The sequence below is a fragment of the Condylostylus longicornis genome, unplaced genomic scaffold, assembly GCF_029603195.1.
Source record: "Condylostylus longicornis isolate FDR11 unplaced genomic scaffold, ASM2960319v2 ptg000107l, whole genome shotgun sequence".
In the NCBI taxonomy this organism is placed as follows: domain Eukaryota; kingdom Metazoa; phylum Arthropoda; class Insecta; order Diptera; family Dolichopodidae; genus Condylostylus; species Condylostylus longicornis.
The window spans coordinates 2,709,390-2,720,217 of record NW_026578075.1 but is presented as its reverse complement, the minus strand read 5'-3'; the positions used below and the strand labels follow the sequence as shown (position 1 = coordinate 2,720,217).

At 24.8% G+C, this 10,828-nt stretch overlaps 2 protein-coding genes across 2 annotated transcripts; both read left to right on the top strand.

Moving 5' to 3' along the window:
* The first annotated feature begins 224 nt into the window (after positions 1 to 224).
* Positions 225 to 4,006, top strand: LOC129614384 (uncharacterized). Its single transcript, XM_055528958.1, has 5 exons — positions 225 to 363; positions 2,588 to 2,683; positions 2,762 to 2,924; positions 3,009 to 3,128; positions 3,706 to 4,006. Exons 1-5 carry the CDS (start codon positions 275 to 277, stop codon positions 3,799 to 3,801), a joined length of 564 nt encoding a protein of 187 aa, XP_055384933.1. The 5' UTR covers positions 225 to 274; the 3' UTR covers positions 3,802 to 4,006.
* A 4,752-nt stretch (positions 4,007 to 8,758) lies between these two features.
* On the top strand, positions 8,759 to 9,333 carry LOC129614412 (uncharacterized). The gene is made up of 2 exons (XM_055529001.1): positions 8,759 to 8,936; positions 9,161 to 9,333. The coding sequence occupies exons 1-2, from the start codon at positions 8,759 to 8,761 to the stop codon at positions 9,331 to 9,333; spliced, it is 351 nt and encodes a 116-aa protein (XP_055384976.1).
* Positions 9,334 to 10,828: the final 1,495 nt, after the last annotated feature.

The following is a 10,828-nucleotide window of genomic DNA, read 5'->3' as shown; positions in this document are numbered from 1 at the left end:
TACAAACACAATGTATTACCAGCATCTTACATATAGAGATATCAAATATAAAAAATCTAAAGTACTCATTTGAGTATTATGTGTGTATTAGAAAAATTACTCGTTCCTATAATTTTATGTGATTGTTCAACATAAATTTTTTTTTTAATAAACCTGAAAAATAATTTTGAGTGTAAATCGTTATCGTTAGTATTCAACTCATTTTAATTTCATTTCTCAGTCTGGTATAATCACTTGAACGATTAAATCCATATAATTAAAGTAATACGCAATAATGTCTTTATCAAGGCCGGTTTTAAATCTTTTAGGAACATACTTTGAGCAATTATTTAATCATCCGATTAGAACAAAATCTTTAACAGCGTAAGTATATTACAAAAATTGTTTAAAAACTCTATTTAATATTATGTTAGGTATATTTTTAAAGAAATGCATAATTATTGTAATTATAAAGTTTTTATTAAAGTCTAAAGGCGAATTTAAGCGATCAATAAACAAGGCACACGTACATATGTACATACTTGTAAATATTTGATTTCATAGAGAATTTTGTTATTGTTTCTCTTGTTAAAAGTTAAAAATTTTTATTTTAATTATTTCCACATTTTTATAATATGAAAAGCTAAATCTTTAAACAGATTTGGAAAATGCTGAGCTTTGAATTTCAGTCAAAGTAACATGTTATTAATATTTTTATTTTTTTTCTTGCAATTTTTAAAATTAGTATTTACTCAATTTAACTCGGAATTGGAAAACAAAAACAAGAGTTATTGAGAAAAGAGTAAAAAGATCATTATTTATTGTCCAGTTATGTTGGCATTGTACACATATGGGTACATAAGTATGTGTATGCAGGAATAATATTCTCTCTTATACATAAACATAGCAAATTGCAATATCAACATTTATAGTTGGGCATTCAACTTTAGGGCAATAATTTCAAATTTTTAATTTATTTTAAATATTAATAAGTTTTCGGAAAATTTTTTTTTTTCTAAATTTATATTGAATTCTTTAATTGCAATATTATACATTTTCAATTTTGTTACTTTTATTCGTTTTTATACAGGTTGAAAATTTTAAATAATTTTTATTTGTACAAATTTATGTAACTTTTGTTCTTGAAATTAAATAGAAAACTGTAAAAAAAATATTTATTACATTTCTAGAAATGTTGAATTCATTTAATTTATTTGTCGAATTAAATGCGTCCCCTTTAAAATGTTTACGTAAATTTTATTTTAGCAGGCCAAACGATAACTCAAATGCACATTAAATTAATTGATTCATGGGCATTCCAGTTATCGTTTGGCAAAATTGACAAACAAATCAAAAAAAATACTTTAATGATTTAGAAAATTATTTAATGCTTTTCTCTATTTTTGGGTTGTATGCTGTTATAAACGGAGTGATAAGAAATTTAAGATTACCTATACTAGTTTAAAAAATTCCTATTCAAATTCCACTCAAAATGGGCGCTTATCGTTTAATTCACTCTCAACTCATATTGTTAAATAAACAAACATAATATAATCAAGTAATGAGAGAATGAGTAATAAAGCCCGATTTTTTTTAACTTAATTCGATTTTTTTGCTTAAATCGATACAATTAAGATCCGTTTTTGAAAATTATTATAGTTGTACACCGAAATAAGCTTTTTAAGTCAATATTTATTTATTTTTATTTTTTAAGAGGAACAGAATCACTTTTACAGCCACTAAACTAATTAATTTTCACTTTCTGCAATTTTTGTTTTGTACTTGTCAACCCTAATTCTAACTTTGTCTGATAATTGCAAAACAGTTTATGTTTATTTAAATTTATGATAAGATTTTAAGCGATTTATAAGTGTTATTTTAACAATAATAAAAAAAATAATAAATATTTATAAATTTTTCTTGATAAAATTAGTCAAAAAATCGCAAAATCATTGCTACTTGCAGTGAAATAGTTAATAGCTTCATTTACTCTAAAATAAAACCAAAAAAAACAATCATAAAATGTAGAAATTGTATAAAAACTAATATTTCAGTTTATTTTAGAAATTTGAAGAATATTTATGCTTAAAATTCATTTATGTTTATTTATTCAAGTGATGATTCCCTTAAACCCATTGCTTTTCAATTTGGAAGCAAGAATTTTAATGTTATCCCGATAATATAAATTAATTTATTAAGCACTAAATTACTGATAGTAAAATTTTTAATATAGGGATTGTGCCTACTTTAACAATAGGACGTTATTAACGATAACATTTTAATATGTGGTTTTTTGCCCATTTTTCATGCGAAGTGAAGACAAAGCACACATTTTCACACAACTTTACCATTAGGCATATTAGGAGAACAAAATTTTTATATAAAGAGTAAAGTAAGATAAGGTTTCACTTCCAAATTTGTTTTATCCCCTTATAGCCATTAACGTATTTAAAAATGTATCGAAACAACAATAAGTAAAAATTTTTTATTCCATTTCTTCCGTTGCAATTGAGACAATAAAAAATAATTGTTTCTTGAATGAAATTCAAAACTAACTTATACAATGTATTGCACATGCATATTAAGTAATATCCTATATATTTTACAGTTGCGTTTTAGCTTCATCAGCAAATATTGTATCTCAAAAACTATCATCAAGTAATTCAATTAATTACAAAAATGTCAGTGCATACGCACTATTTGCGTAAGTAATTTTGTTGATAATTAATGAAAAAATTATGTGAAATAATCAACTTAATATTGTATAAAAAAAAATTTTCAGACTACTTTTTGGAGGCACAGTACCACATTATTTTTATACAATTATAGAGAATACGTTACGAAAAGATTTCAGACTTCGAAAATATTTAATATTCGCATGTGAACGATTAATGTTAACACCAACTATGGTAACACTTTCGCTGTATTTTTTATCCAGATTTGAGGTAAATTTTTTTAATGTAAAATATACCAATATTTAACAATTATATTTATTTGTGTCAACAATTTCAAATCTCTGTATTTTTTAGGGTGCTGATCATAAGACGTCCGAGGATAAAACTAAAAAATTATTCATGAGTATTTTAACCGCCAATTGGATGTTCTTATCAATTCCATCATTTTTAAATATTTATTTTGTGCCACCAATGGTAAATATTTTAACTAGCTTTCATTTTATGTTAAAATTTCCAAAGCAACTTTGCTCCTGGGTCTAAATTTACTTTATTTCTAATTTAAGATTTGGTTCAATATAAAAAATACATTTTTGTCGGCTTCTTTATAAAATTTTTTGAGATATAAACAAAATATTAACTTATTAGAAGCAATATCTCATAATTTTCTGAAAGATATATAGATCTAATACATTATTTTCATTTAAAATTGCTTACTCATGCCTTAACCTTCTATATTAAAGCTTTGATCGTACGTAAAGCTTTCTTTACGTACGTCTCTTCAAAGACAATAGCTATATTAAAACTTTTCTAGTGCAATTAACATGCGACAATTTAAAGTTGAATCTCTAAATAATCTTTAATTCGATAACTGAAGAAAAAAGAGAACAAAAATTGCTTAAAGAACGCTTAAATTACAATATTGACCAAATCTCAACGTGCTAGTCTCTTTTAATAACAAAATGAAATGCTTGCTTGTCTACTATGAATATAGAATTAAATTAAATAGAAGTTACTAATATTTTGTTTTAATTTATATTATTTTTCATTTTAGTTACGAGTTTTGATGACAAATATAATCGCATTCGTTTGGATTATATATGTTTCGAAGAAAAGAGCTAAGAAGCAAAATGATTCGGCAAAAGATTAAATTCCGATTATTCTGAGTAAAATGTGATAAGATATATTTTAATATTTTTAAACGTCATGTAAATTACGGATATTAGCATACTATGTATCTTCATACACACTATATGTATAAATAATAAGTAATTGTTTGTCATGTACATGCGGATATTATTAAGTATGGGTGTATGTATTATAAGGGAATTTGAATAAATTTTACATTAATCTATAAAATGGAAATTATTTTATGCTATTTTAATCGTTTTTTCCATTTACAACACATGGCCATAACTACCAATTAAAAGAAATAGTATGGAGTTCTAATAATTTAAACTGCTGCGAATCGCTCTAATGAATTTTATTAATAATTTTCGATGATTGGCTTTGCAAAATGTTATTTAAACGTAAACTAAGATTAAATGAAGTTACAATTCTGTTTAATTTTATTAAAATTATCTTGCACGTTAAATATTGACTACAATATTTGCAATATTTGGTTATATAAATGGAAATCATCTCGGTATTTTAAATGTTTGTGTGCTCAGTTTAACCTGCAATTGAATGGCATTTTCAGTGCTTTAGAAGGAAGTATTTAAAGAAGGACATATAATGTAACATAGAATGTAGATGAAGTTGTTGCACCTGATTTTTTTTTTATGTACAGGATTTATTATGTATCCCGAATTTGCCTGATTTATGTTCGAATTTAACAAAAAAATCTGCAACGAATGAAAATATGATCTGAAATGTACACGAATTTGTCAAAAGTATAAAGAGTGTAATTGTGAAAGTTTACTTTCAAAAGGAAAAAAATATTGGAAAAAAATCGAAATACATAATCCCAAATGCTAGCAAATTTTCTAACTTAGAAATATGAACCAGATATATCGAATTCGCCATACATAAGTAATAAGCCTATTAATATTTAATTCTCTAATGAACATCCTTTTAAAGTAATATTTTCCCATAGGTCACTTTTACATATTTTCGTCAAAAAAGTAATGTCGTCATGCCGGTCAATATATACCAAGATTAATACAAAAACGCTTGTGAGTTTAAATAATGTCCATCATTTTCGAAAAGATTACTTAAATCTGATTATGAATTAATTGAGTCATCCAAAACTTCATAGTCTAAATCAACCTCTTCTATTTTCCCAGCTCCTGTGCATACACGACTTTTTTTTTTCTTTATAAAAAAAATATTTCTATTTTATTTTCTATTAGTAACAACATTTTTTACCGATCAACTTATTCAACACACTTATTTCTGTACTGAACAAATTTGCATGAAAACGACGCGAATTTACTCGTCATGATATTTCGAAGAAATGCTATGATAGGTAAAATTATTTGTTTTTTGTTTTACATTAATCATATTATACCTACATATGTACATATATGCATGGTCCTATGCATATATGTACATATGTACATATGCACTTGAAACATATTTTAATATAACACTAAATACACACAAACAATTTAAAGTATTTAAACAATTTAAAATACTTCCCAATTCTCGTCATGATGAAAAGGTCAGGCAAGTTTTGACGAGCATATTTGTCATGACCCAGGATTCCTGATTCTGGGTCCAGGAGTCTATGATTCCTGGTTTTGAGGTGAAGTATGAGGTTTTGATTCTATTATGACGAGTATACTCGTCTATGGCCGTGAGTGGGTTAAAATTTGAACATCATATTTAAAAATATTAGAATCAAAATATTAAGAAAGAAAGTTTTGCTTCAATTTTTTTTCACTCAATCAAGCCGCAAAATCTCTACCTTTTGAGCTTTTTTCAAGCATCATAACTAACGTAAGTGATTAAAAATTAATTTATATTAAATAGTAACTATATAGAATAAGAATTTAACTACTAGATTTTTATGTCAAATAAATAAAAATATTTAAATATGCAATATTAAAAATATCTACACAAAATAATCAAACAAATATTTCTCTTTCATTTTAGAGATACATACACACATATCTACATAATATTATACATTATATAGGTTATATTTAACTTTTCGCAAAATAAAAGGAAAATGAAGAGTAAATGTATAAGAAAATTTAATATTTATTATAATTTTCCTATTTGCTTAATAAAATCAAATGAAATTCTTTTGTTTTATTATTTACACTTTATGCTTCGTTTATTTGCGTCATGTTTTAAGGTACAAATTGAGGATTTTAATTTTATATTTTGCTAAATGAAATTACTTTTAGTGTTTTGATCTTTTTTTTTTCATTTTTACATTTTAGATTATTATGGCTTTTTAATATAACTGGATAAAAGATTTTTCCAAAGACGATAATAACCATTTAAATATAGGGAAATTTTTTTTGAAATTTTCTTTTTATAATATGCGGAATTTTTAATGGACAATCTTAAAATCTAATTAAATAATCTCGTAAATAACGAGCAATTATTATTGGATTCTAAATTTAAATTCCAATATAGCTTTTGTTACAAAAACAAAAGCAAAGCATTTTGTTAATTTATATCAATTATTATTCTTAATCGTATTTCAGGCCAAATTTTTGTAAAATTCTTTAAAACGATAAAGGTCAAGTATTATTTTATAAGAATATAAGAATATAAATTTAAGTCTAATTCGTCGAGCCAATATCCTTCGCAGTTTTCAAAAAATCATTTGTTGGTTTCCAGTTTTTTTAAAAATTGTGAGTAAGCACCATCGAACTTCTATAAAAACAAAACTGTTAGTTTTCAAATACACATTATTACACCACTCCTAAATTTATGCAAAATTTATTATGTCTTGTCTTTACTAAGATATGTTTTTAAAAAAAGAAAATAGATCACATTCGCTTTAGACTTAATTTTGGCTAAAAACCGAAATGTGCTATTTTGCAAACCATAAGATTTTGGTCGATTGCATTTTTAATCGTACAAATCTAAATGTTTCATATACATAATAATTTGTAAAGGATATGCAGACACTATGGTCAATATCGAACTGTAGTTTAACATAAAACAAGTAGGTTCTTGAAAGTTCTTTCGAATTTCAGGCATTATTTCAAATTTTACATGTATAAAAAACATATTTTAATATTTTTGATTATCCTTACAGAATAGGTAAAAGAGTTAATGTAAGTACTTGGTACTACGAATCTTGTGGAATCGATTACAAAAAATACCATTTTTAATAGAATTATACTGTGTATCGCAAATTTAGTTAAACTTCCATTTAAGAATTGCAATTTCGGTGAAATTTTTAAACCAATTTTTACTTCGGCAATGGAATTTGTTATATGCGGTCAAAAAAATATTAATTTTTTGCTTTTCTCCGTATGCTTGGACGAATTTTACCATTCTATAACGTGCTTGTACGTATTTCCAATTTATCACAATGTTATTAAATTAAATTTTAACTTGTCTCTAAATATAGGTATGACATATTGTATACAGTGTAGAGAATGTGAAGGCATTAAACTAATTTTTCAAAATGAATAATAATTTTTCAATTGCATGATTTTTTAACAAATAAATATAGGACACTCAAAAACATTTAGAATATTTATAAAACCATATTTAAATAATTTAGTCAACCTGAAACAATCCACAACTCAAATTTATAAATTTTCTTAGATTCTTATTGTTTTGTTCTTTAATATCAAAGCTTCTTTAATATCAAATAAACTTTACATACAAACAAACATAATGTACATACATGGAAATAAAGTTAAACCAAATTTTACCGTGATCAGACCTATTATAATGTTATTAAAATGATTACAGGAAATAAAAGAATTGCAAAATAAAAAATAGTAAATTCTCTTTTTTACCCCATCTACAATGGTTTTTCTTTTAGTTTTTTTTTTTGAAGACAAATTGTTGAAATGTTAACTACAAATGTATAATACAAATATAGAGTAAGTACCAAATAAGTGGAATTTATAATAAATGCTATAGAATGGAATACAATAGAATCTCGTTAATAAAATAAATAATTCGAAACTCTTAGGGCCCAAAGAGACATGCAATTTTTAATTTTGCAACTGTTTGTCTCATAGTCTTATATTTAAGCGCACACACATGCAACTATATGGTCGCATGCTATTAAGCAATCAAACAGTTTGTAAATTTTTACAAACTGCTTGATTGCAATTTTGAACTGACGCAATAGTTTCAAAATACACGCTGAACAATTCTACGATAAGCAGTTGCAAAACTAAAAATTGCATGCGTCTGAGCCCTTACGTTTTACCTTTAATTGACGAGGTGGTAGTAAATCTTACACCTTCTGCTTTTTCTCTTATAATTACTCCTTTATGTTGTTTTCTCACACTCTCACATTATCTGTAGCTTCATACTAATTCCTCCTATCTTATTCAGCGTTAATTTTATTATCGTGAAGCTATTGCAGCTATGTTTCATCAGCACCAAGTATTACAAATATTGAACTCGTGTTCAAATAAAATACATTTATGGGTCAGAAATAAAAACTTAAAGTTTTTCGAGGAAAATAGAAATAATAATAGTAATTTTGAGTTTTTTTATTTAAATATCTAATAATAGCTAACAAATTTAATAAAAATAATTTTTTAAACAGTGCTGTGGAGATTTCCCACATACCAATGCACTCACACAAGTTATATATAGATTCAATTGAAATTTAATAAAAATTTTCAATTAAAAACCAAACAAAATCCACACAACCACAACATATTTTTTAAATTTTATTATTTTTGTTTGTGTAAAGAAGATTTTACTGCAGGAAGACGTAGGATATAAAACAGTAAAAGTAAATAAAAAAAAAATATATAAAATTTTTTAAAAGAAAAACATTTAATTTATGTATGCGAATATGTACATGTATGTATGTATAAGCGCAAAAAAAAAATATCTGTGTAGAAAAAAAATTTTAACAAAATTTTTCGAAGCATTAAAATATTTTTAGTCACAAAAAAACTTCAGTTTAATAAAGAACTTAAAAAAGAAAGGATTTTTTATTTAAAATGTCGGATGGTGGCGGTGAACAAATTCAAGAGGTACAAAATCTTATTGAACTAGAGGAAGAAGAAGAAAAAGAAGTTAAACCAAAATTAGAGCTACCATTCCCTTTCGAAAAAGAACTTTATGATAAACAATGTAAAAGAATTTTTATCGTAGAAAAATTCGTGCCTACAGAAAGGGGTAAGTGTGCCTATAAGAAAATACTCGTTTCAATAATTATTTTCAGCCCCGTATAATGAACTAGAATAAAAGTAAATTTAAATTTTTTATAGTTATTCCAATTACAGAAAAATTTTATTCAAAATATGATAATAATAAGATAAGATTAAATGAAAAATTGTTTGTTCCTGTCATCGAGAATCTTCACAAGTTTCCAATTGAAAAATATTCAAAACCATTATTAGAAAGTCATAATATTGGATGGCCGTCATTGGATGCACAATATTTAAATAAAAATGTAAACAGAATATTAGCACCAAAATTACGTTGTGACTTAACAGTTTTTGGTGAAGCGTTAGGAAAAGAAAGGGTAACTGAACGTCCTGAATTTTCAGGTGAAAAATTTTTCCTAAGATAATTTATCTGCACAATTTTAGAATTACTAAATTTATTATGTTTATTTATAATTTAAAACAAAAAACTGTTCATTTAAAAATCATTTCAAAGTGCTTAATAAATTCCATAAGATTTTTAAATTTTAAAAAATTATTTGTGTATAATTTATAAAAATATTGTTAAAACATTTGCTGAACGGATGCAATTATTTTTTTATAATTGAAAATTGACACAATATTTTAGGGACATTAGAGAGTACATATAGAACAACCGTTTTTAAAATAATAAAATTGAAAATTCAATCAATTTGATATATTCAGCAATTGAAATTGTTTTGCTGAATAAATCGAGTTAACATTTATCTACATTTCAGTGTTTATAATATAAATATTCCGGATAAACCATAATAATAATATTAAATTTAACATAAATGCAGATTAAAGTGAATTTGACTTATTCAGCGATGTAATTCTAATTATTAAATAAATCGAATTGACCCTTGTTTTCATTTTTCTTTCCATTCTTTTTAATATTTTATAGTTTCTTATTTAATTTTAGCAATCTTTAGCTATTCAGCTAGCTAAAGTAAATAGTTTAACTATTATTATAATGGTATTATTATAATGATACATCCAATGATTTGCAATTTGCATTAATTATATATTTTTACAAAATTCAGCAACTACAACCCAACAAGGCTGAATCGTGTAATCATTTTTATTTATGCAGTTTGAAGTCAATGGTTCTTGACTTCAAACTGCATTGATTTGCTTCTATGGAAAAGTTTATATTTAGTTACATACATATACATAATATACATCTTTCAAAGTAATAGGGCGTATATCTAAAAGCTGATCTTACGTCATTATAGTTCATTATTATACAATTTGAATAGCTGAATCAGTCAATTTAAAGTTAAATCTTCATCTAGATGCTTTAAAAAATTCGGAAGTTAGTTTGAAGTTTATGAAGCTATCATAATCAGAAAACTATATGTAATCGATTCCTAATTGCCAACCAACACTGAACTGGTTTTATTCAGCAATTAAATTTGTATTCCTGAATAAGACTGAGGTAAACGTCCACGTTTAGTACATATTATTAACCGTAATATTTAACATTGCAAGATAACTTACAATTTAACCAATTTTATAACTTTAATATTAGAAATTGAAAGTGGAGCAAAAGTGTAATAATTTAATAAAGAAGTTTGTTACACACACCCTTATAGACATATATTTTTTGCATATACAATAAACGATGAATATTTTTAACTGTCAAGGTATTATCAAATAAATAACCAAAATGTCATAACTGAACATTATATCACTGTTAAAATATTAAAAGTTAATATAACCACCATACTCATATTATATAATATTTGTACATAATATAACTACTATGAACATGTACTACATTAAATAATTACAAACATAAATAAAATCATGCAAAACCGAACGAAAAATAATAAAAGAAAATTGTTTTATCCTTACATTTCACAAAAGAAAACCACAAAT

Excerpts from the sequence above, each read along its gene's own strand:
- LOC129614384 (XM_055528958.1), top strand. The coding sequence starts at position 275 with ATGTCTTTATCAAGGCCGGTTTTAAATCTTTTAGGAACATACTTTGAG. Across the intron at positions 364-2,587 it reads AGAACAAAATCTTTAACAGC|TTGCGTTTTAGCTTCATCAG; the intron begins GTAAGTATATTA and ends TATATTTTACAG. Across the intron at positions 2,925-3,008 it reads ATTTTTTATCCAGATTTGAG|GGTGCTGATCATAAGACGTC; the intron begins GTAAATTTTTTT and ends TGTATTTTTTAG.
- LOC129614412 (XM_055529001.1), top strand. The coding sequence starts at position 8,759 with ATGTCGGATGGTGGCGGTGAACAAATTCAAGAGGTACAAAATCTTATT. Across the intron at positions 8,937-9,160 it reads ATTCGTGCCTACAGAAAGGG|AAAGTCATAATATTGGATGG; the intron begins GTAAGTGTGCCT and ends AACCATTATTAG.